The sequence below is a fragment of the Miscanthus floridulus genome, chromosome 11 (genome assembly GCF_019320115.1).
Source record: "Miscanthus floridulus cultivar M001 chromosome 11, ASM1932011v1, whole genome shotgun sequence".
In the NCBI taxonomy this organism is placed as follows: Eukaryota; Viridiplantae; Streptophyta; class Magnoliopsida; order Poales; family Poaceae; genus Miscanthus; species Miscanthus floridulus.
Window position 1 is genome coordinate 94,887,961 of NC_089590.1, and position 26,156 is coordinate 94,914,116.

Sequence of the window (26,156 nt, forward strand, 5' to 3'; positions counted from 1 at the left end):
GATACTATGCTAGAATTATTTCTTCTTTGGATGGAAGGAAAAGGTGTTCATTTCTTAAAGAAAAGATGCTGATTAGTTGTTCTTGCCGTGACTATCTACTAACACATGCAAGTGATTGCGAGCTTTCGTACAATTGAGGAATCTTATTTTGTGCTGCTTCTTGAATAATCAAATTTATTTATTTCTTCTGGAATTTCATAGGTCATCTTCATTCATGTTGGTTGCACCGAACACTGTTTGGTTCTGATACATCTTTAGGTGCAATGAGTCTCTAGAGAGGGAACCATTTTATTATGCTCATGCGAAGGCAAAATCACCAAAAATGGCCACCACATGTAAGTCTGGCTCTTGGAGGTTTCTGTATGGTATGACATCATGGCCTGGAAACACACCACCGATTTCAATAATCAAACAAACGATAAACTGGCATCCAAGATTAGAAAAAAGAAATAAAAATAAAACCCAAGGAAAAAAGAAACATAATAATAAGAAAGGAAAAAAAATAAGAAACATGTACGTACCTGCTAGCCTGTGAGCGTCTGTACGTCGCCGGCGTTTTTGGTGGCCTGTCGGCTCACGGTTGGCCTATAGCGTGCAATCGGCTCTCCGCAGGCCCACAGGCCAATCGGCCCGAAAAGGGTACGCTGGCACGTCTGGCCTGGTCGGAGGGCCTGTCGGCCCTCCAGTTGCCTATAGGTGTTCAGATGTTATATTTGCAATTATTCGTTAAAAAAATTAGTACGTGCTGAATTTTAGAAGAAGGAAAAAAAGGCGTCTGTGCACTGGACGACTATCAGTGGGCCGGGGTGAAGTACATGTCGAAGACGGCGACGATGGAGGTGTCCGTGGAGCTGAGGAGCTTGCTGGTGAGGTACCTGCGCGCGAACCGGAGCTTGCCCGTGCCACCGACGATGCTGTGCTCTGACGGACCGGATACGGTGAAGTGTCCTATCGTCGCCGGCGTGCTGCCGTTGTCCTTGCCATAGTCGGAGAAGACAAAGTCGATGGCGGTGAGGCCGCCGGACTCGTCCAGCGACACATGCACCCCGATCCCCTGCGCCTGCCGATGAGCCGCGACTCCGGGCCCTGCCCCTCCCGCAGCGCGTTGTCGACGTTTAGGTCGTCGAACGTCAACATGTTCCTGCACGCATGGCATGGCATGGCGCCATGGAACCACGCACGCGCCACACGGATCGAGAGGCTTTAGCACTGGGTGAAAAAAGATACATGCATGCGCAGCGCCAGAGCTAGGGGCGCCGCGCTTACGTACTTGTGCAGGCTGGCGACGTTGACGACAGTGGCGTTGGGCGTGCCGGCCTCGACCTCGTGGAAGTAAAAGTGGAGGTGGGTCAGCTTCTCATCCGCGGCGGACGCGACGCCGTAGCAGGAGGTTAGTAGCAGCATGAGAGCCACGGAAGAGCACCGAGGAGCGGCCATTGCTTCAGTCGTTGCTCTAAAACTACGTGTGTGCGCGCGCGCGTGCGTGTCTGTGAGAGAGAGTTTGAACAAAAGAAAAGAGAGAAGCGAAGAGTTGGTGAGGATGAGATGGGAGAGTGGCGGGCAGTCACACTCAGGCCGATCAATCATTTAGCGTAGCATGTTGGAGAACTCCGACAGACTTTCTAAATCCTTCCTAAATGCTAGAAATTGAGATTTTGATGAAAAACTACCCTCTAACAGTTTCTCTCAATAGTTATCCAAATGTAGCCATCTTCTATTCCTGATTTCTCGCTAGTTAAAAATAGATGACGAGAATGACTCTTTAGAGCGCGCATAAGATGTAAAAAAATTGTTGGAAAGTTAAAAAAAATATAGAAAGCGATTTTTATGCAAGTGACTCTCCAAATAATGATTTAGAGAGTGAGATTTAGAAAAGCTTTTGGAGATGCTCTTACCGCCTCCGTAATGTAATACCAGCTCTCTCCTTAGTCAAACTATCTAAAATTTAACTTTTTTATATAAATTTAGTCTTTAAGATTATTTTAGTTGACACTATGCTAGAATTATTTTTTTTTTATGGAAGTAAAAGGTGTTCATTTCTTAAAGAAAAGATGCTGATTAGTTGTTCTTGCGTGCCTATCTACCAACACATGCAAGTGATTGCGAGCTTTCGTACAATTGAGGAATCTTATTTTGTGCTGCTTCTTAAATAATCAAATTTATTTATTTCTTCTGGAATTCCTTAGGTCATCTTCATTCATGTTGGTTGCACCGAACACTGTTTGGTTCTGATACATCTTTAGGTGCAATGAATATCCAGTGAGGGAACCATTTTATTATGCTCATGCCAAGGCAAAATCACCAAAAATGGCCACCATATGTAAGTCTGGCTCTTGGAGGTTTCTTTATGGTATGACATCAAGGCCTGGAAACACACCACCGATTTCAATAATCAAACAAACGATAAACTGGCATCCAAGCCTACCCGATCTAACGTAACATAAGAAAGAATTTGCTGAGGACGCTCACATGATGCTTTAAATATCTGCAGCAAAGGCTAATAAGACGTGTGATCCAGCTGTTAGGGGCTTAGGGCGCATCAAGCCTCCCAAAAAAAAAAGTTAGCCCTCAACTTTTTCCCCTTCTATGAATGTGTGCTACATTCTTCTTTGTACAAACGGGCATCGCTGCCATAGTATAAGACGTACCTACTATACAATTAGTGTACATGATAGTCAGATGATATCAGAACATTCTGTTAGAGAGCCATCACAGAACTCGTGACAGTCGCAAATGCTCATCAGCATCAATCACCTCTTCTCCAGGTAATGGAAGAATGAAACCAGGAGCATTCAGTGGTGGTGTCACATTGTCAACCAGTCAGGCGATTGTCTGCTCTCTCTTTTGAGATCCTCTCTTCCTGTATCTCCTCTAATTCGTCCCCATCACTCCGCTTGCCTGCTTGCTCCTTCCAGTAGGCGATTAACTTCTTCAACCTCATGATTTCTTTTGGGGCAACATGCTTGCTCGTATAATTAACAATGCAACGAACCCGTGAAGCATACCTACAAGGTTTCAAAAATTATATGAAACAAAGCCACTGGACCGTACCACAGGAATGTCCTATCTTGAGACAAATTTTTAAAAAATGTCGACTCCAATCAGTAGAAACAAAAATTTTGCAACAAAATTAACCTAATCATCATACCCATTTGATAGAAACAACTGAAATGATCCTAATCAATGGAAAAGCTAATATATCAAAACTACATTAATGGAAACAGTGACAAATAGCAAACCCAAAAGACAAGGACATAGACTCAGTGAGCAAAGAAGTACATACATCAGTGAGTTGTAAGTCTCCTCCAAGTTAGACTCTGCTGGTGAAACATTCACAAACATTAAGGTCTTCGCATTGCCTCCGAGAGAATCACTCATAAGCATTGTTAACTTATGGTTCCGGTAAGGTATATGTTGTCCATCAGAAGATAAAGCACCAATAACATCAGCCAAAGCAGAAAGAGATTTATTTATACTTTGTGCTTCTTTCAATTGCTTTCCTGCTGAACCAGATTTTTTCACCCTCTCAGAACCAGCAAGGTCCACAAAACTTAGCTGTTCAAACAGTGGAACACTGTCAATTCTTCCCTTTAATATGAAACAAATTCTGAGATTAATTATAATAGCCCAAGGACTGTTTAGAATGCAATAGCTTCACAGGAAACTGTGTAGTTCCAGTAGAAATATGGTGTTGCTCTATACTTCATATTAAATCACACACAAAATTAAAACATGCACTGAGATTATTTATTGCATAGTATTGAAACAATAATAATGAAAACCAAAGATCATATGAATAACCAGACTGCCAAGGCCAAGATACTACAGAAAGTACAAAAGCTTTTAATCTTATGGAACAATTGAAATACGACTAGTGTGTTTTCCAGGTAATGTTTAAAAACAACCTCCATCAAATCACAGGTGTAGTATTTTCTACAGTATGCAAAAGTTCAACGATGTGGATGAATTGCCCAGGCCACAGATAAAGGGAGACAAAACATGACTCAGACCAAATTGGAGTAAAATTCGCAGCTTCATCCTGCCATACCTTGCCTCTTGCATATGATTGAGTTTGGAGATTTGTACTTTCAATAATGATTGAAAGAATTAGATGAGACCTTGAACTCTCATCATTCATATTCGTTCCTGCAGTGTGCCTCCTCTCAGAACCTCTTGAAATTATAGCCCTCAGTTCCTCAATACTTGAAATGCTCACAACTGTCGCATTTTCAACAGTAACAACACCCTAAAAAGTAGTATCGAATAATTAACTCTATGAGCATAAAAGGTTGTACATGGATAAAAAAAACACTTCTGAAATTGTCAATGGAAACTGCACAGATCAAAGTGATGGTTGGTTCGTTTGAATTACTACTATCAAATATAGATGTTTTAGAATTTGAACAAAATTATTATGGAGATGCAGAAACAAACTGTCAGGAAAGTACTAAAGCAAGTTATTTAATGTCAAAAAATGAGATAAATTAACTGTATGTCCTAGCAATTAACAAAGTATGAAACATAAATATCTGAATATACTACTGTTTCTGAAAAGCACAAAAACACCAATAAGAAAAGTGGTAATCAAATATGTAAATAAAGTAGGGTACCATATCCACTGCAGTGTAACAACAACGAATTGAATGTATATAAGAAAGAAAATCCAAATTAGCTATCAACACAAATCTTATACCTTGGAATCTTTTTTTATCTCTAACTTTAGCTGCTTCGCATTTCTAGGCAACAATAAATCCACAAGATTATCTTGATAAAGCTCCACCATATATGCCTACGTATAAAAACACAATTAAATTTAAGGATAATATAGAAGACAAACTTGGGATCTAAAGAACATGTTAAAACATGTGAAACAGTGTTTCTAAAGTCATTTTTTCTTCCCAAACCATGTAAAATGAAAGAATAAAGCATTGGTCAACAGTACAAATCAATGAGCCGAGTTTAGAAGATATAAATGAACAAAGCATATGCCTTGTAATCAAGATAAACATTACAAACACATATTCCTCCTACCTTCAAAGAAAATGAATATTTGTTACTATCGCGCTTTATCACCCTAAAAAGTTCAGATGTGGCCCTTGGAGTAAGACCAGGATTGTTATCTGAACCATAAATAGTGAAAGTCTTCCCAGAACCAGTTTGGCCATACGCAAATATACAAACATTATATCCATCAACAGCTGACTGTACCAGATACTGCACCACATAAATTAAACAGATCATATGAAACCCAAAGTGAATAATCCTAGAAATAAAATTTATATACTGACAGCATCAACACAAAAGATAGCATTTGAAATATTCACCTTAGTATCCTCAAAGACTTCTTCTTGACTTGTGTTTGCATCAAAAACACGATCATATATATGTTGCTTCGACTTTTCATCTTTCCATGGATGTGCAATTGTAAATTCATCAGGACTACAAACTATATTTTTCTCCTCGAAAGAACGTTCCTTATCGCTTAGAGGGCGCAAGCGACAAAAAACTCTTATTTTTCCTTTCATATCTGTAAAGAGTTGGAACATAAGTCATGGTAAATTCATCACAAAATATCATAGCCATTATTAAGCACAAACATTTAATTTTGATTTACCTTCAATTGTATTATAATAACGCTTTCGCAGAACCTGTTCTTGCTTATAAACATTCTCAAGTTCCACCAATTGTGCTCCTTGCCTTTTAAGAATTTCAGCAGTTTGTTGGTTCTTTCTGTCAACATCCTGAGACAGTGCAAAACCAAAAAGTATATAATTTTTTAAAAGACCTAAAAAATAAATGCAGTTATTATAAATCTCGTACCGCTTTGAACTCTCTTAACTCATCAAGTTCTTTCAGACTATTTTGCAAGCTATCAACCTCAGCATTTCTTAAAGAAAGATTTGACTCAGCCACATTTAAAGAACGTGTCGCAACTTCCAATTTCTGCTCCAATTCAGCAATTTGAGATTTCAGTTTACGGCATTCATCCGCATAAACCATTTCCATTGTGCTTTTCTGCATAATTATATAAACCATATTTCAGAATATGAAATAAACAAAATTTTCACTGAAATCATAACAGAAAAAATATAAGTAGCATAACAACGAAACAATAAAAATAACCTCTTCATTTTTCATTCTTTCAAGCCTTTGAACTTTTTGCTCAAGAAGATTCTTTTCCGACATTAGCTTCTTCAAGACCTCTTTTGATGCATCAAGCTCCTTTTGGTATGATTTCAACTCCTCCTTAAGTTTGGTAAACATCTTTTAGACACAAAAGAGAAAAAGCATCAGAAGTTTATAACAATTTTGCAGAAATCAGTGTGGACAAAGAAGTTATAAACAGGTCACAGATACCTCAATGTCACTATTGACGCTGCCTACAGTTGTCAAAGTATCTCTCTCACGGCCCTGGCCATTTGTTAATCTAGTTTCAAGTCTACTTTTTTCCATCAGGGCAGCCTAATAAAATGGAAAGTCAGATGATCCAAACAATTTTCACTAAACCAACAATCTATCACCATACCTGCAAAGCAGATTCTTTCTCATCATATAGAGATTTTAGTTTATCAAGCTCATTTTTTACTTCTTTGGAACTTTGTCGTTCAGATTGCAAGGTATCTCTTAGCCCTTCCAACTCTTCCTGCATCTCCGTTTCTTGTTTTGTCTTCAACTGTAGATCTTCTTGCAACTATACATAATGTAAAGACAATTATTTCCTTAGCAACTTCTATACATGTATTAAATGTACACTTTTATAAGATAGGCATTTCTATTTTCTTAGCTATGCATAAGACAAAAGATAGGTTCAAAGATGTCACCGTTGCAGCCCTCACATGACCACAGTGTAAGTGGGAATTGTAAACGGATTTGGGTACTATACGGACACCTAAAAGATATTCGATGTGACAATAAGATGTTCATGAATCATGAAGTTTAGCCATCTTAACCAATATTTCTCAACTATTACCAGTACCTGACTAAATATGGTCTTCCACAAATTTTGACCTAGTCTGGCACATTGTTTATTAACAATAAGTGGAATAACAAAATGAAACTGAACAACTTTCTTTTCTGTTAATTGCCATTTTGTGATTCTGAGCAAAAACACAAAGTGAGCTGTGATTTTTAGCCACTGCAGAACAGTATATTTAAATAAGCCAGGAGGACCATATCCAATTCAATTAAAGCAACACTGCACCAGGCAATCCAATTGCAAAGAAATAGTTTAGAAATTTCAAGTTACACTAGCAAATACCTTAGGTTGCCAGTTTTGTTTGTGGCCAAAGGTACTTACCCGATCTGCTTTCTTCTGAGATTCCTCGACTGTTTTTGTCAGTTCTTGGACACGCTTCTCATACATTTCGATATTTGGTGGCTTATATGCTTGGTTAACATCATTTTGCAATGTCACACTATTAGCAGAGCGTGCTTTTGAATATCTGCGGAGCATGACGTCATTTATATGTGTTTGAAGTGCTACACATATTTCCTCGCCCTAAAAAACCATGGTTATTCTAACAGCTATAGATGATATAACAGGACAGATGTATTATAAACTATTGCCTCGAAGCTTTAGAATACCTGCTTTGTTTCAAATTGAAAGATATGAAGAACACCAGCAACTCGCATTTTAAAGAAAACAGCAGTATTGCTGCTACCAAATTGCATGATGTCTCTTAGTTCTGCAGAATGAAGATATTCCTTGGGAACCGGGCGGAAAAAGTGAACCTGCATTCATGCAGAAACTCAAGGTCAGTTTTACTTAGCAGAAAGAATATGAGGTTTCCATCGCATGGTTGAGATCAGACCCCTCGTTTGTTGATTCCCAAAATAATTTTTCCAGGTAGCAATCCTATTGGATCATCAATCTTCCGAACACTAAAGAAAACAGAGTTCCCATATGGAAGAGTCCTTAAGATTCTGAGAAATTGTTGTCGTGCATCGTCCTTTGATAAGTGTTCCTGGAATCAAACAACAGAGTACTCAGGTAAGCTAGAGTTCAAACGAGGCTTTACCAATGTGAATGCAAATTGTAAATATATCGATAGACTAATAAATATAAAGTTCAAGAGCTAGATAAATACCATTAACTGAAAGCGTGAAATGATGTCAGGCTCCCAGTCTCTCTTTGCTCTGGTAATCGCCACTTGTCTAGGAAGAAATCTCTCTAAAAGTGATATCCATTCACTGGTGAGAGCAAAAAAATGAACAGAGGGGGACAAATTATTTTTGTTACCACCTAAAAATGGCATGAGAGATCAGGTAGGACCTTAAGAAAAACTTACACACAGGACTCAGGATTGTCAATGTATCCAATCTCAACCAAGATTTGCAGAGCAGAGAGTTGTGAAGCATCATCCCTGCCGACAGGATAGTTTCCCAAAATGTAATCATGTTGCAACTGCAGAACAATGTTATTTGTTAGATCTATTCTGGAAACAAGATTACTTGAGTAACAATAACAAACAAACTGGCAGTCCTTCAGTTAGATAGCTATCACAAGACTATCAAACCAGTACCTGGACATATGATAGCTGAACAAACATTGGATCAGTCACAGCCTCATCCGACTCGCGGAAGAGACGTTTCTTGAATACAAGTTTGCAATGAAGAATTTCTCCTTTGTTGCGATCCTTAGCTGATTTGAATTCAGATAGCAAGTCGCCAATATATTTGTTATCATCTAATCCAATGTATTCCTCTGCATATAAAAGATAAAGAAATGCACGTGTTACTTGAAAAACTTCTACAAAATCCTACTACATTTCCTTCTGATCATGTTATCCGAACCACATGCATTATTTAAATTATGAAATAGAAAAGAAAAAAAAAGACTTGGTAGTTACCATTGCCAACCTCGGAAGACTTTGATCCGTTAACAACCTTCCGACATTCAAATAGGCTGAAACTAGAATACACTGAAAGTTTGATAATGCCAGCAAGTTCCTGTCATTAAATCAATTTTATGTTTCCTTAGAACATTTATAACTTCAAATGGTATTGTAACTTTGAAAAGCTCACAAGAAACTGCAGCAACAAATCTAATGCCAGAACTGTTTAAGGAAAGTACAACATAATAACATATAGAAATATCATCACATAACACTGAACTATTGTAATGTGGCTGAATATATGCCACTGGCCAACAGAGAAAAGGAGGGGGGGGGAACTAGTCCAGAGAATTGGAAGTAAAACTATTATTGCAGTCAACCGCAAAAATCTATTAGTTCTAGAGTAAACAAAATAGCAAATGAAGAATAACCAAAGCGTGCCATCCATGTGGCATTCAGAGGCGGAGCTATATTGCTCACTGTGGATGCGGCCGCACCCTCGCAAAACTAAAAAAACAGTGGAAAGAGTCAAATTTTCACCATATTTGCAACCATATTTCAAAGACCCTTGCACCCACAAGACAAGACGCACCCCCCTCGGACTTGCTCTAGCCCCGCCACTGGTGGCATTGTAGCATCAAGCACCAGGTTACAACATCTTTGCGAGGTTGAGTTGAAGCCAAGAAGATGCCCACACTAAGATTTGCTATGGCAACCTTGAGTGAAGAAAAAAAAGGCAAAAAATGATTACTTAGTACCTACCCTACCTATATATAAACTGATTCTAAATGGAGGTCAGGCAAGTCAAGAAGCATAAAAACTTTGACCCTTAGCAACTTTAGACTGCACCTGCTCTTTTAGCATCAATGAGCTTCGATCTCCATGAAAAGCACTATTTTTGTGTATTTTTCCAGTCATATATAGTCTAATATGCCTGCATTCTATAACAGTGCATTTTTTGCTGACCACGTCCTAAGTAATAGCACACTATTTGGAAGCAAGTCACACAAGCCATTTACATATGCTATAACTGAACTACAACAACAATGTTACATTCTTTTAAAAGATTTTTGAATGTATTGAGCATATATCAATTATAAAACTAATAGCTCAGGAAAAATGCATTTACCTCAACAGCATCAGCAACAGTTGTTGCCATGTCATAGGTGATTTCTTCAAAAGTTTCGTCCAAGAAAAATACAATTGTTGTAAGCTTCCGGCTTGTCAAAAGAGCTTCTATTTCCTCCCATGCAGGAATTGTAACCCTAGGACCTGCCTTGACTGATCGCTTTAATGCATTTAGTGTGTTCAGTGCTAGAACTCGAACATCAGAATCAGTTGTGGCTCCGTGGGCAACATAGTGAACATACTCGGACAAGTATGCCCCAATATCTTTGCTTGGTGGCATAGATGATGCACACAGGTACATAAGCTCCCAAGCTCTTATTGACCAACCCCTGCAGGTACAAAAAAATATATGAATTCCTACAATGATATACACGTATGTTTGCCATCCATGAGAAGCCCAACTCACCTATCAGGATTGTTACGTGTTTGTTTTGAAATCTGTGCAAAGAGTTCATCTCGAAGTTCAGAACGCTTCAACGTATGCTTGTAGAGCTTTGCAACAAGTTCTATTCTCTCCTCTAAACTTATTATTGCTGGTGAATCGATGCCCATGTACTTTAGTATGACATGGAACAACTTAATTGAGCGGCTTACAAGGTCACTGCTTATCTTTAGTAATGAAGTTGGAATAGGATCCTGCAGGAGGTACAAAGAAGCGCAAATTAATGATAGATGCGATTTGATGTGAGATATTGACCTTAAGTTTTAGCATAGAAGTTTAGAAGAAAAATAAGTTGAAACAAGTGCAACTGTGTAACTTCACAATGGAATGAGATTTAACAGCATCACCTTTTGAAAGCACAACATATCTTCCAAAGTGAACTTCTCACGAGCTTGTGGCCCAACAGACTTTTTAGAAAAAAATCCACGTTTTCCAGCTGAATGAATCTGCTTTTGCATTGCTTTGAGAAAGCCCTCCACCTGTCATTTTCCAGCACTGATATCAGAGTGGGAATCAAAGCATTTCTTACTATCTGAAAATTGATAACAGTACTCTATGGAACCCTAATGGACATTTTGATGAGCCTGCAGGATGCTTAGGATATCTGCTGGTGTTGCCTAATTGAATTCCTTGTCTCTAATGCCAGTGACAAGGATAAATGTTGGTATTAACCAATTGAATGGTGAGAGTATATAGGGTTTAGAGTTGGAAACCTACATTCTTCCTATTTTTGTTCATATAGAAAAGAATGTAAACCTTAATATAAACTTGAATGTTGTGCTAATTGTTCTTACTTTCAAGTTTCGATTCACCTCTCGATTTCTTAAGAACAAAATGACAAGATGTTGGATAGTCTCTTCATTTCAAAAAAAAAAATGATCGCATCGGTGAGGATGCTAGAACGAAGTAGTCACGTACCTGGAATCGATCAATTAACGGAATAGCTCCAGCAAGCTCAGGAGGTATGGACATTGACAACGTTGACGGTGTACTGCAAAAACAGTAAGCTCAGATAGTAAATACGAATCACATCCGACCTTACCAAGCAAACAGAGCTCTCTTCCGCAAATGTGGTGCAGAAGAAAGCAATGTCAATGTACGCGGTGGTGTCTTCGCTTCAAAACAACTACCACAAAATTGGTACCTAACGCATTTAACAAGTAGGGTAGTAGGCCATGGATTACGAGCACATCACAGGTAGCCAATTATAGCGACATTAACAGGATACAATAATTAAACAAATCCCAGCCATGAAACCATCAGGCCAACTTTTTCCCTCAACTTTCCACTAGGCTGGGAACTCTTTTGGCAATCATCATACGCAATAGATAATCCAAATACCGGGGACATCCGGACCGGTAATTAACTAAATCTAGCACATAGGCAATAAACAGCACGAAATCAACTCGGAACGGAACCGAAGCAGCGGCAGGAGACGGCGAAGGAAGGCAGGGAGGTGGGGACTCACGGGGGCGCGAAGCTGTAGCCATCGCTGTCGTACCCGTCGGCGGCGCCGTTGGCGGTGGAGGCCGCCGAGCCGTGCAGCAGCGTGGCGGCGGCGGCACTGCCGTTGCTGACGCTGCCGGAGGCGCCGTTCGGCGCCTGGTGCTGCGCGGGCCCCACACCGCCGGCTGCCATCTCCCTCCTCCTCAGGAGCTACCGAGCTAGTAGTAGTAAAGCCTCCCCGCCCGAAGTCTCTTCAATCAACCTCAGGGTCCTCGAGTCCTCGCGTCCTCCAGCAGGTCACCGCCGAGCAACTCCAATCGCCATCACCGCAAGCGTCGAGACCAATCCCGCGACGCGGCCTCAGATCGAAAACGCCACGCGGAAGCGGCGCCCGAAAGCTCCGAACTCTAGGCTCCGGATGCCGGGCCGCCCCGGGAGTCCGCGCGTCGAGCGGGTGGACAAATGGAGCGAGCCCCCGGCAATGCGAGCGGTATAAGTAAGCGGACCCGAGTGCCGACAGGCGGGAAGGAGGAAGGGAGGCTCGGACCGGGTCGCGGGCGCCTCGTCCGGCCGCGGCCGGCAGGACGAGATCCGGAGGCGAGGAGGAGGGGGAGCACGGGACGAGGTGTGGACTGGAGACGAGAAGGAGAGAGGGGCTCACGAGGGGGTGGTATGGCGAGGCGGAGGCGGAGGCTGGGGGGTACCAGCGGATTAAAGAAAATCACGCGGCCTTCCGAGGGAATTACTCCTCCTCCCCGTGTCCCCGTGCCGCGCAAGCGCTCATGATTTTTTGGGAGGCCGGCGTCTGCTGTTGTTGGGAGTGGGAACGGGGGAGGGGGAGACGGGGCGGATAGAATTATTTGAATTTAATTTTGGGAACGGGAGAAATGGAATGAGAGCGGGTGGGGGTGGTCTGTGAGGTGGGGCCTGTCCGGCAGATAGGCAGGGGGATGGGATGTTGCGGTGTTTTGTCCGGCTTTGAGGTGGGCTGCGGCCGTGCGGTACGAGAGACGAGCCGTTCACCGCCTGCAATGACGCAACGGGGTTCAACGGTTGGACTGAAAACCAAGCACTTGCGAGTGTCACATCGAGTGTTTTGATAGTAATAAAAAAATAAATTACAAAAGTTCTATGTAATCTGCTAGACGAATTTATTAAGTTTAATTAATTAATCATTAGTATATATTTACTGTAGCACCGCGTTGTCAAATCATGGACTTAAAAAATTCGTCTCGCAAATTAGTTTCAATCTATCCATTTAGTTTCGTAGTTAGTCTATATTTAATACTCTATATATGTGTTAAACATTCGATGGGACTAAAGTTTTACAAGGGAAACAAACATAGCCAGCCACGAAGAAAATCTGTTGATCCATCCAGTTCTTGGACGGAGGTCCACTGCTAAAGATTGCCTGATGTAAAGTTAGATAGGATATTCTTATGACCTAGAGGAGAGAGAGGACGGAAGATAAGATAAAAAGATGGTTGTTTCTGAACAACATCAGCATGTTCGGCTTGGCTTGTCTCGGTTTATTTTAGCTTATTCTCTCTTACATAACATTATTGAATCAGTCAAAATTAGTCGAAACAAACTAGTGCATAGTAGTCTTGTGTACCAGCCGAACGAGTTGAATCTCACAAGGAAGGTTTAAAAACTGAGACAAGTATTTAATTATTTGATATTGACGTATAACTGACAAACTTTCCTTCGATATCTGTATAAATTAAGGATAAATTGAATTATTATACGACAACCTATTGTACAAGTTAGTCGTTAATCGTCTTATCATTACACCACGTCGAGTGAGACTATCTACGAGACGACAACAACGTACTTGTCCTTTTTCTTTTGTGATGATTACCAACATACTTGTCCCTATTCAATATCTGATTATTCCTTGTGTATGATTAGATTGGATCTGGTACTTCTAAAAAGAAAAGGAATAACATTATACTAATTGGATCTGGTCCTTCTAAGTTAAAAGAAGAGTTAAATGCACCATATATCCATAAACTTTTGGTGATGTGTCATCTAGGTTCATTAACTTTCAAACTGTATTTTTGAGTTCATTAACTTTTGGTGGCGTATCATCCAGATTCATCAACTTTCAAACTGTATTTTTAGGTACATTAACTTTTTGTGGCGTGTCATCCAGGTACATCAACTTTCATTTTTAGGTCTTTAAACTTTTTAATTGGTTCACCGTAGGTCCATACCCCTTCGTTTAGTGAATAAATCTAACATGTCACGCCAAATAAGCAGCCACCATGAAGATAGGACGAGATCACTATCCGGTGGTATCTTCAATACTAAGAATCTGATGGGATCACCATCTAGGGTTTCTCGAGCGGTGGCTCGACAGGGAATAAACTCCACAATAAAATCCAATATAATCTACTCGGTACAAGGCCGAACACTACTGGATTCAGGCGCTTTGCCGAGTGCCTAATGCACTCGGCAAAGGCTACTTTGCCTTTGGCAAAGCCTTTGCCGAGGGCAGCACTCGGCAAAGAGCCTCCGGTAAAAAATCCGTCATTTTTATCGGGCACTCGGCAAAGTCTTTGCCGAGTGCAATCTCGACACTCGGCAAAGAAAAGTGACCGTCACGACGCCAGTTGCGTTAGCACATGCTTTGCCGAGTGTCATGTCAGAGGCACTCGGCAAAGATTTTTTTATTTTTTTTAATAATTTCTTTGCCGAGTGCCCGCCAGGTCGGCGCTCGGCAAATATATTTAATTTTTTCGTAATTTCTTTGCCGAGTGCCCTATTAGTACTTGCTCCAAACTTTCTCAACTTTTTACCACGGCCTCCACATGCGATAACAAGACACCTCGACAAGTTTCGTGATTTTCGGACTTCGTTTGGATTTTATATAATTTAAATACACTTTTCCCGCAAGTACATCGTCATGTTACGACAACAAGATGCTCATAATTTCATGCGAGTTCCTGGATACGGCCTCAACATACGCCAAACATCATGAATACTATTTTTTGAATGACCAAATTCCATTATTTCATGTACATGCAGTTCAAATTTGAAATAGTCGGACGAAACAAAAATAATTAAGAAAATATAGTAAAAAAACTCAAAATTGTCCCAAATTTTGAAATGGAGTTTAATTACTGTAGCAAGGTCCCAAAAAAATGGAGAAAAAAAACAAAAAAAATTAATTTGCCGAGTGCCAACCTTGGTACTCGGCAAAGAAGCCTTTGTCGAGTGCCAGGTCACAGGGCACTCGGCAAAGAATTAAAAATAAATAAAAAACCCTTTGCCGAGTGCCTAACGGCGGGGCACTCAGCAAAGGCTGACGGCAAGTGGCCGCCGTCACGCCGACCACCTTTGCCGACGGCCAAATTTTGCCGAGTGCCCGGCACTCGGCAAAGATTTTTTTACCGACGGCCAATCTTTGCCGAGCGCCCGGCACTCGGCTAAGGAAAATTTTTGCCGACGGCTAAAGTTTGCCGAGTGTCCGGCTCTCGGCAAAGGCAGATTTGCCGACGGCCTATTTTTGCCGAGTGTCGTTGGGTCCGGCTCTCGGCAAAGATTGCCTTTGCCGAGTGCCCGACAAAAAGCACTCGGCAAAGCTTTTTGCACTTGGCAAATCAGCCGTGTCCGGTAGTGGAAGGCCACAGGTATAGACACGTAGGTCATATAACCCTAACAAAACTTGACTCCACCAGCTCAACTAGGACCGATTGACCCTGACTCCCTGATTCGGCTAACATGCATGGCACGTCCAAACGCAGCCACCAATTTAATTCACGTACACAGGTGGTCTCGTCCTATACGCAGCCACCAATCAAGTTCTTCGTGTTGAAGATTACCTCCGGATGGTGATTTCGTCCTATACTCCCGTGTCATGTCAAATCTATTCGCTAAACGAAGGAGTATGGACCTACGGTGAACCAGTTAAAAAGTTTAGGGGCTAAAAATACAATTTAAAAGTTGATGAACCTGGATGACACACCATCAAAAATTAATAGACCCAAAAATACAGTTTGAAAGTTGATGACGTAGATGACATACCACCAAAAGTTAATGGACCAAAAAATACAGTTTAAAAGGTGATGGACCTGTATAACACACCACCTAAAGTTAATAGACCTACGGTGTATTTAACTCTTAAAAGAAATAATATGTACTTCATATACTATCTTTAGTAGTCTTTTCGTCCTAAAAAGTATGCAAATTTTTAAAATACTATTTTAAATTCAACTAAATTTATATGTTTGATACAAATTAATGGCTATCATTAAGTATTATTAGATTAGCCATTAAATATATTCCATATAATATAACTATAGTGTCAAATATCGATGCTAATTTTCATTAACTCGATTAAGTTTAAGTTAGTTTGGATCTACAACAATCTTAGAATTATTACATCCTTCTTCGGACAGAGGCAGTACTAACACAAAAACATCTCGTATAATTCCCTGATTGTTAGAGGTCACTTGACTTGTTTAGCTCATGTCATGCTTCTGCATGAGCTCAGGAGAGCCCCCTGCTGGTACCATTTGTCACTTGCCCATTGTGCTACTACAAACCGGGAGCGCGACGTGCGTGACCCGGCACCCACACACGTTCAGAGTTGCCAGCTCACGCCTCACCAGCATTGGCCAAATCGATACAAACGTTCGGTGTCCATGTCGCTCTAATAATTCGTTGCCATTTTTGGTGCTCGATTAAAGTATAATAGCAGGCTGTAAGCTAGCTAAATGCTAAGGTAAAGAAGAGATGAGAGAAGAGAGAAGAGAGAAAAGAAGTGGACTAAGCTTATAACCGATTTGAGCATAAAAACTAAAAAAATTTATAAGAATACTTTATAAGAAAGACAAGTAGATCATATATTAATAATAAAAAACTACCTAATATATATAAAAAAGACTACTATCAACCTTACGGTCAGTAAAACGACCGTATTATTATTAGCCTGGCTCTTGTTCCAACACATAAGTTTTTTACTAGCTAGCGTAGACTAGCTAAATTGTCTCGGTGCGGTCCAGCTCCGGGGCTCCGGCCACGCAGGAAATCGACGGGTGGAGGGAGGCCAGTAACACCGTGCATGAACGAACCTTTTGACCGAGCGTCGTCGACTTGTTTGGCCGCTAATGCAAGGCATACAAGATTTATTGGTCCATTTGATAAGGCTGCAGACAAAAAGTTCAATATCTATTTTTGATTTTCTTTGACAACAAAACCTAAAAGACAATCCTTGTTTTTGTAAATAGGTCTCTAGGAGAGAGATACTCATATTTGGATTATGCTTCTGTTGGCACTTAAAATGAGTTCCATATAGGTACTCTATTAAAAGCTATATATATTGTGTTAGAGACTTATTTTAGATTTATGTTCCACGATAGGTCTCACATTAGAGACAGCATAAGTACTGCATGGCTGCAACTAATATATCCACGACAACAATCTCTACCGTTAAATTAACCTTCACGGGATCATCCATGTGTTCTGCAGTTTCGCTACCGAACGCTCTATCATTACACTACGGTGGTTTGCTGGCGCACAAAGCGTAGAGGCGGGTGGAGCTGCGTCTACTAATGTCTAGTCTCGTAGTCGTAGCGGTACACAGTACAAGTTTTTTTTTTTGAAAACATACAGTACAAGTAAAGGGTAGCTCTAATACCACCAGCAGCACGTATAAACTCAAAGGAAAAAGACAGCAGAACAGCAGGGCGAACTAAGCTAGCTGCTTTTCGTGTGCAATGTATGTATACGTACGGTACCATACCAGGTTGGTCCACGACCACGACTACGTACGAGGTCGCTGGTCGCCATTGCATTGCAAGTCGTCAGCTTGGCTTGGTCCATGGGACATGGCATGCACGAGAGAGGCCCGGGGTACGTACGGCGCCACCAACCGCCGGCGTCCACGGTCCCGGGCGGCATTATTCCAGATTCCAAGGAACAGGGGCGTGCCAGGTTCAGCTCTTGTTGAGTTCGCGAAAAAATTTCCCCAAAAGTGCTACAGTATTCATCACATCGAGTCTTACGATACGTGCATAGAGTATTAAATGTAGACGAAAAAAACTAATTTGCATAATTTGGTTGAAAATTACGAGACGAACGTTTTGAGCCTAATTAGTTCATGATTGAACACTAATTATCAAATAAAAACGAAAGTGCTACAGTAGCCAAATTTCTAACTTTAACCAGCTAAACACGGGCTCAATTTTGTTCCGCGCTAGCTCTACTGCTGTACCCAGACGATGGGGCCCCGACTTGATTCGTATCTTTTTTTATCCGAAACGATGTTTTTCTTACACAAATTCCTCTAGATTCATCTATATTACTCCAAATTTCTCCAGAATTCCTCCAAGCCAAGCTTCATGTCGCCAGGACGAACGGTTGGTTTTTCTGCAACTGCAGTGCACATGCACCAAAAGACCATGCGCTGCCACGCATGCAGATCACTGCAAGCATCTCGGTTCGATGGTTCCAAGTTTTTTCTCCTCCAATACATCTATGCTAAGGGGGTGTTTGGTTTCTACAGGAAAATTTTAGTCTCTGTTCCATCGGATGTTTGGATACATGCATGAAGTATTAAATATAGACGAAAAAAATAACTAATTGCACAGATTGTGGCTAATTTGCGAGACGAATTTTTTAAGTCTAATTAGTCCATGATTTGACAATGTTGTGCTACAGTAAATATGTGCTAATGGCGGATTAATTAGGCTTAATAAATTTGTCTCGTAAATTAGCCTCCATCTATGTAATTAGTTTTATAATTAACTCATATTTAGTTCTCCTAAATAGCATCCGAACGTCCGATGTGACATGGACTAAAATTTAGTCCAGGAAACCAAACACCCCTAAGTATATTTGAATGTTTTAAATCTTTCCTCAGCCCTTGATTTCTCTTCTCCTCTCTCCCTTCTTATTCATCTCCGGCGGCTTTCAAAGAAAATTTGGTGAATATGATGTCAGAAAGCCGGACCGGCGGTTGTGGTGAGCGCAGGAGCAGGAGCAGGACCAGCGAGGCGAGGCAGCAGTGAATCAGTGATGTTGTCAGGACGGTGGAGGACATCCGTGTTTGGGCCAGAGCTAGGACAAGAACATCACAATTGTGGCCTACCGTTGTCAGGTTAGCACGGCTTGGGGAGGCGGTTACAGATCCATCGACGGGAGCTGTCGGAGTTGAGGTAGGTGACGGGTCGAGGACATCGTCAGCCATGGAAGCAATGTAAATGGAAAATGGATCCAGATTGGAGAAGGAAAGGAAGAGTTGTCTGATCCTGATCGGACGGTAAAAAAAAAAAAGCAAAGCGCTGAGCTATTCATGTTTCTTTTTTTTTTTGGTATGGGCACATGGAGCTGTTTTGCATCACTATGGGTCTACCACACGTCGCAACTAATCTCAGAGATTAAACGGTAAAAGCGTACCGGTACTGTAAAGGCTTCACCAACGCAAACCAACAAAACTGTTGGCTTGAGCAGTATCGTCAGTCCATGTAGGCAGGAACATATACGAGCACCAAAATTCACAAAGCAAGCTGCTTTTCTAGCCTGACCGTACATACTACTCTCTCTCTCCCCCATTGCTTTTTTCCACACACGCAGCCTGTTCGGGAGGCCGTATCGTATCGTGGATTATTTACTGCTGGCTGATTTGGTGTGAGAGAAAAATATTGTTCCCGGCTGGAAATTTATGATCGTTTACGAGCAAGCGAACAGGCTGACGGTCCATGTGGTTCTGAAAAGCTGCAGCCAGGGGCGGATTCAAAGGCGGGCTGCCGGCGCTAGATCACGATTATTTAATCTTAAACCATTATTAATTTCTAGTCCTAACCGTAAATCTTCATTATTTAGCTCCATTGTTCTCGTCCTGCATCCGCGCTGCAGCCCTTCCCTTGCTACGCGTCTAAGTACCGTAGCTTTTTTTTTTTGAGAAGTTCAGGGGGGGAGAGCATCCCCACCTTTTCATTTCATAAAAGGAGCATACACGAGCAGTTTGTTACATGTCGTTTATGGAGAAATTAGCATGGAGTGGGGAGGAGAACAACAAAGCCCAAGCATGGGCAACATGTCTATCTGATAGGGGCAACCTACATGCCCAAAGCTCGGCATCTTCACGACACCCCGCGAAGAGGCGAGTGTAGCAAGGAGGCAGGGAACGGAACACAACATCGTGCCTGTGCTTCCAGAGACGCCAACAACAAAGTAGAAGAAAGGCATTGAAGTGGGCAGCAGGGATGATGGACGGTGGTTGAACGCGCCAAAGAGCAGCAACATCTTCTTCATCAATTTGCACACCAATCCAGTGCCAAAAGCCAACTGCAAAGGCGCAACCGGCAATAAGATGAGCTGTGCTTTCAACCTGAGCACCACACAACTCACATAGGTCTGAGTCAATGCAGTTCTTCTTAAATAAATTCTCCCGTGTTTGGATTCTGTCTTGGACGAGTAGCCAGCCAAAAAACTTAACTTTGGGAGGGGCACAGTTCTCCCAAATGAACTTATAATAGTCACAGCTGCCACCTACTGCAATGATAGACTTGTATATCATGGACGAACTGAGACGATGTGCTTTGTCCTCCCATGGGCAGCGGCGAACATCCTGAGCATTGGTGAGATTAATTTCTGCAAGCACAGCGGTCAGTTGGGCGAGCTCCTCGGTGGCAACAGAAGAAAGCCGGGGCACAAAAGCCAATCTTAGATCAGAGACAAGCACATGATGAACCGAGGCTTCAGGGCGACGGGCGTGGGTGTAGAGAGCAGGCATGGCATCTACGAGCGGTCCAGCCGCCAGCCAGCAATCGTGCCAGAATGATGTAGAACGCCCATCACCCACCTCTACCGTGGTGAGCAGCCGATAGTCAGGTAGAAGCTGACGTAGTGAAGCCCAATGTGTTCCGACACTAGTGGACTCCGGTGCTTCAAGAGGACCTCCAAATTCAGTTTCAAGCCAGCGAGACCATGCCGAGTCTGTCGCAGTGTGCGCTCTGTGGAGCAGTTTCATGAGCAAGCAGGTATTGTGGAGAGAAAGATCTCGAACACCCAAGCCACCGTTCTCCTTTGGCAAGCAAGCTTTAGTCCAGCTGACCAAGCACTGAGCACCAGAAACAGATTCTTGACCTGCCCAAAGAAAGGCTCGTCGACGAGCATCAAGAGCATCTACAACACCTTGAGGAAGTTGCAATGCTCCCATTGCATACACCGGAAGACTGTCCAGAACAGAATTGACTAGGACAAGGCGGCCACTGTGGTTGAGGAGGCTAGACCACCATCCAGATAAGTACCTGTCAGCCCTCGCAATAATTGGCGCAAAGGCAGAGAGATTCAGCTTCTCATTGGAGAGTGGGAGACCAAGGTACGTCTGGGGGAAATCACCCTGTGCACAGCCAAGGACGCCCACAAATTGGGTAGCAACATCTTGAGGGACATGCATCGGCACTAACATGCTTTTGTTGTAGTTGATGTTGAGACCTGTAGCTTTGGAGAAGCTCGTTAGGAGTTCTTTGAGACGCTCCACAGCTTGTACATCTGCCCGGGCCACAATGAGCGTGTCATCAGCATATTGGAGAATTGTGCATGGCCGATCAGATGCAAGTGGGTGGCGCAAAAGTGTGTCAGTGGAGAGTAGCTGTTGTAGCAGGTCGGCCACAAGGATGAACAAGTACGGTGATAACGGATCACCTTGTCGCAGCCCCTTGCGACAGGAGATCCAACGCCCAGGCACACCATTGAGTAGAATTGCTGATTTGGATGTTTCCTGAAGATTCTTTATCCAGTCACACCATTGTGCGGGGAACCCTCTCACTTTTAGAATGGTGAGCAAGCTCTCCCAACACACGCTGTCAAAGGCCTTAGCAAAGTCCAGCTTCAGTATAATAGTCGGTGCTTTGCGTTTATGGCAGCATTGGACAAGCTCTGTAGCATACACAAAGTTTTCTGAGATAGAGCGCCCCCTTGATAGTACCGTAGCTTTTCAGACGAGGCCGTCGACTATGACGGCCTGCAGGGCTATCAATGCTTGTGATCTGGAGCATCATTGCCAAACTGGATACGCCACGCAGTTGCGTCGGAGAAGGCCTAATTACTAGTACCTAGTACTAGTACTATAGTACCAGTAGTATATGTGGTCCCTCTCGAGACAGTTAGCGGACGCAAGCGGTGTGGTGTGACTGTGGCCTGTTTGATACTCTACGTAGCTAAAGGTTAGAGTTAGTTTTTAGCTCAGGACTAGCTCTAAGCTAACTTTAGCTTAAGAGATGTTTGGATATCAGAGTTAAAATGATAATAAATGTGCTTTTCAAATCATTGGTGCAGGTGAAAGTAGAGAGAAAACAGTAGACCCCACCTCAAATAGCTCAAACTAGCCCAAATAATCACCTCTTTGAGGGGATAGTTTTTTAAGGTGGGCTAGTTGCAAATAACCCACTCTAACCCTTCTGTTTGGCTACTTTAGGGCTAGTTGAGCTCCAACTAACCCAAACTCGCTCTAACCCATGGATCAACAGGGCCTGTGTGTTGCGTCGCCTCGTGTACCCGTTGGGGCAGTTAACAAGAGTGTCCTGCGTCATGGCTCGTGGACGCTTACCTTTTGTCGGATGCACACGAGCATCCCAGAGATTTTAGCGAGAGAGATTGGAACGAGATCTAGCTAGGCTCAGTCATCCGAGATCTTCATCCGGTCATCCCTTTTGTTTATTTTGTTCGCTTGTTCCGGTCCTTTTGGACCTTTTTGCCTGCTACCTCCACGTGAAAAGGCCAAAGCGAGGCGAGATCACCGATGCGTCTGTGCGTAGTGCGTTGCGCTTGCGACTGCGTTGATAGACCTAGCGAGGATTACTACCGGCCGGGCTAGTGTGTGATATGATGATGAACTGTGACATAGCACAGCACGCAAGCCATCAACCACTAATAACGAACCTAATGGCACTGCTACCGCCAGACGTGACAGGTGGCCAGATGGGGATGCCAATTTGGACAAGTGCCTGTTTAGTTTCCAAAATTTTGTAAAATTTTTCAAGATTCTCTGTCACATCGAATCTTTAGACGCATGTATGAAGCATTAAATATAAATAAAAAAATAAAACTAATTACACAGTTTAGACGAAATTCAGAGACGAATCTTTTAAGCATAATTAGATTATGATTAAACACTAATTATCAAATAACAATGAAAGTGCTACAATACCATTTTTTAAAAAAATTCGCCAACTAAACAAGACCTTAACGTAAGCTAGGATTGGATTATCTTTTCGAGTCAGGGTCATACTGCGACGTACGTACGTACACCTCGTCCGCCTCCCATCTCACATGCCGTCATGGTTGATAGCAAGTGTCAAGGAACATAGCTAGCTGGCTCAGAGTTCACTTCAAAGTCTCGTCAAGTACAAACTAAACTTGCAGGGATGATGGAGCAAGGACACGCCAACCGCTGACCTCCAGATATTTGTAGAAAATACTCGATCCCTAGACCCATTAATAATCCGATTCTACTCTACTACAGTCTACATGTCTTTCATCACCGTTTTAACCAGCTACTGGAGTATTAACTAGCGTGAAAGCGAACCTTATTATATAAAAAAAAGGTGGTGTGAAAGCGAAAGCGTTGCGTACTCCGTCTGTTCCGATTTATTTGTCGTTTCTGGTTTTCGTACCACAAGTTTAACTCGATTTGTAGAAAATATTAGCAATATTTGTATCTTCAAATAAATTTATTAAAAACTAGATTCAAAGATGTTTCTGATGATACTAATTATGTATCATAAATATTAATATATTTTAATATATATTTTATTAAAATTGTTTCTCGGAAAGTGAAAGCGATAGATATTTTAGGACGAAGGGAGTAAGTTGGTGCAGAGCCGGAGGAGCACTACACGCAGCCAGCAGAGCCATCCCATCTCGGTGCTCGCCCATCAAAACCCGCGGGAAACGACGTGCCCGCGCGCGCGTGTGCCGTGCCGGGCGTCCAATGGCGACGCCGACCCCGCGCTAGCTGCGCCCAACGGCGACGGACCATCCGAGCCGACCTCGCTCCCCCGGACCCGCCGCAGCGCCGACGCCGAGGCTGACGCACAACACGGCTACACGCCCTGAATTGTTCCACTTCCACGACCGCGACATGCTCCTCCGGCCCTGCCCAGTGGCAGTGTCCAGCAGCCACGGTTCGCACGCAATCGGCCGGCGGTGCGCTTGCCTCGCGGCTTGGATTACCCGGACGCCAGATGGTGCGTGGTTTGGAGCTACGCCTGGGCGCGAGCTGGGCCGGGGGACGGGGGCGGCGGGCTGCCTGCTGGTGCTGGCCGACAGGGAGGTGGTTATTATTGGTTAAGCGATGGTCTGATCTGACAGACGTGCAGTGCACCAAACATCTCCAACCGCACTTCACCATTTCCCATTTCTTTCATCTCGGGCTGTGTTCGTGACATGATGGATGATGTGATGGGTTTGTTCGGTTGGTGGTTTGCCTGGCCCGTGCCATTGTGACGCGGTGACGCCGAGTGAGACGTGACACGTCCGCTTCAGCTGGGATCGGATCGGAGATTCCGACCAGCTAGGAGCAGACCAATGTGCTCTGTCCTGTCAGGCTTAAATTGACTGATGCTTGATTGTTTATATAGCTTATAAACTGAAAGATGTTGTTTTATTGTGTGAGAAAAACATTATATTATGGCTGATAAGCATTGTTGATACGATCAAGGTGATAGAATCCGCTGTCGTTGTCTTCCCCTAATCATGGCAGGGCAGTCTCACGCGGCGTGTCGATCGGAGTTCGAAGAGCAAGGCTGGAATCTGGGTGGAGACCGGGCCAGCGCCCAGCAGGTAGCAGCGGCCCGGTGGTGGACGGCCACGTCTTCGGCTTCCGCACGAGTCCACGACTGGACGGAAGGGCTCGGCGGCGTCTGCGCTCAGCACCGGTTCGTTTCGCTGACTGATTTAGTGTGAGAAAAAAATAATATTCTAGCTTATAATCTACGATCGTATATGAGCAAGCGAAGAGAACAGGGTGAGGCTCAGGTCAGCCAGCTCGACGACAGTGGGTACGATTTGCTCGGCATCAGCTACTACAGTGGGCTAGTAGAAAGCCCTATCGGAATGCGTTCCCAACCAAGATTCTAGGCGCGGCATGGTGACCGCAGACCCCACTGTGGATATCGCTTAGCAGAAGCTTCCCCTGTTCGATGGGAATACAGAGCTGCAGGATCCCGGTGTGGCTCCTTTTGTAGAGTTCACCCTCTACAAGAACGAAGGATTTGGCACGACGTGCGAGCCGTCGGGCCTCCATCTTGTCCGTTGGCAGTGTGTCGCGGAGGAGGTAGTCGAGGTATAGCGTTCTCCAGTCGCCCAGAGGGTCGGGCTGTGTAACTGGATCCTCTTCAAGCTCCATGACACCGATGTCGGGCGGAGCGGTCGGTTGGTCAGCCCCCGGGGCTGGATCAGATGGGCCATCGTCGGTCTATTCTGACCCTTCGTAGCACACCGAGGGTTTATGTTGGTAGCTGGCGAAGACGCCCGTTGGCACCGGCTCTCGACCGGACGCTGCCTTCGCAAGTGCGTCGGCCGCCTCGTTGAGGCGCCTTGGGATGTGATTGAGTTCGAGGCCGTCGATCTTGTCCTCTAGCCATCGGACTTCTCGGTAGTACGCAGCCATCTTGGCGTCATAACAGCTTGACTCCTTCATGACTTCGTTAACGACCAGCTGAGAGTCACCCCGAATGTCGAGGCGTCGGATGCCCAACTCGACGGCGATGTGTAGGCCGTTGATGAGTGCTTTGTATTCGGCCACATTATTTGATGAGGGAAAATGGAGTCGAACCATGTACCTCATGCGGACCTCGAGGGGTGATACGAAGACCAGCCCCGCGCCGGTGCCCTTTTTCATCAGTAATCTATCGAAGTACATCGTCCAGTACTCTTGATCGACGACCGCCGGTGGTGTTTGGACCTCGGTCCATTCGGCGATGAAGTCAGCTAATACCAGGGATTTGATCGCCATTCGGGAGGCATATGTGATGCCTTGATCCATCAGCTCGAGTGCCCACTTTGCAGTTCTTCCTGTGGCGTCCTAGTTCTGAATGACCTCGTCGAGGGGGAACAACGTCACAACCGTTACGGGATGTGACTTGAAGTAGTGGCGCAGCTTCCTCTTGATGATGAGGACGGTGTAAAGGAGCTTTTGGATTTGGGAGTAGCTGGTTTTGGAGTCAGATAGTACCTCGCTGATGAAGTACACAGGGTGCTAGACTTTGAGGGTGTGCCCTTCTTCCTCCCGTTCTACTACCAGGGCGGTGCTGACCACTTGTGTGGTGGCCGCTATGTATAGCAGGAGGGAT

At 43.4% G+C, this 26,156-nt stretch overlaps 1 protein-coding gene and 1 pseudogene across 1 annotated transcript; both read right to left on the bottom strand.

Annotated features, from left to right (window-relative positions):
* Positions 1-793: 793 nt before the first annotated feature.
* Positions 794-1,452, bottom strand: LOC136490941 (pterocarpan synthase 1-like; annotated as a pseudogene).
* A 1,047-nt stretch (positions 1,453-2,499) lies between these two features.
* On the bottom strand, positions 2,500-12,629 carry LOC136492674 (kinesin-like protein KIN-14I). Its single transcript, XM_066488667.1, has 23 exons — positions 11,873-12,629; positions 11,323-11,395; positions 10,752-10,883; positions 10,369-10,598; positions 9,964-10,291; positions 8,850-8,949; positions 8,523-8,704; positions 8,289-8,404; positions 8,088-8,190; positions 7,812-7,964; positions 7,585-7,731; positions 7,298-7,498; positions 6,527-6,691; positions 6,358-6,462; positions 6,124-6,264; positions 5,821-6,015; positions 5,615-5,741; positions 5,325-5,527; positions 5,032-5,214; positions 4,694-4,789; positions 4,049-4,246; positions 3,284-3,555; positions 2,500-3,005 (listed from the first exon to the last, which is right to left on the bottom strand). The coding sequence occupies exons 1-23, from the start codon at positions 12,040-12,042 to the stop codon at positions 2,813-2,815; spliced, it is 3,813 nt and encodes a 1,270-aa protein (XP_066344764.1). The 5' UTR covers positions 12,043-12,629; the 3' UTR covers positions 2,500-2,812.
* Between the last annotated feature and the right edge of the window lie 13,527 nt (positions 12,630-26,156).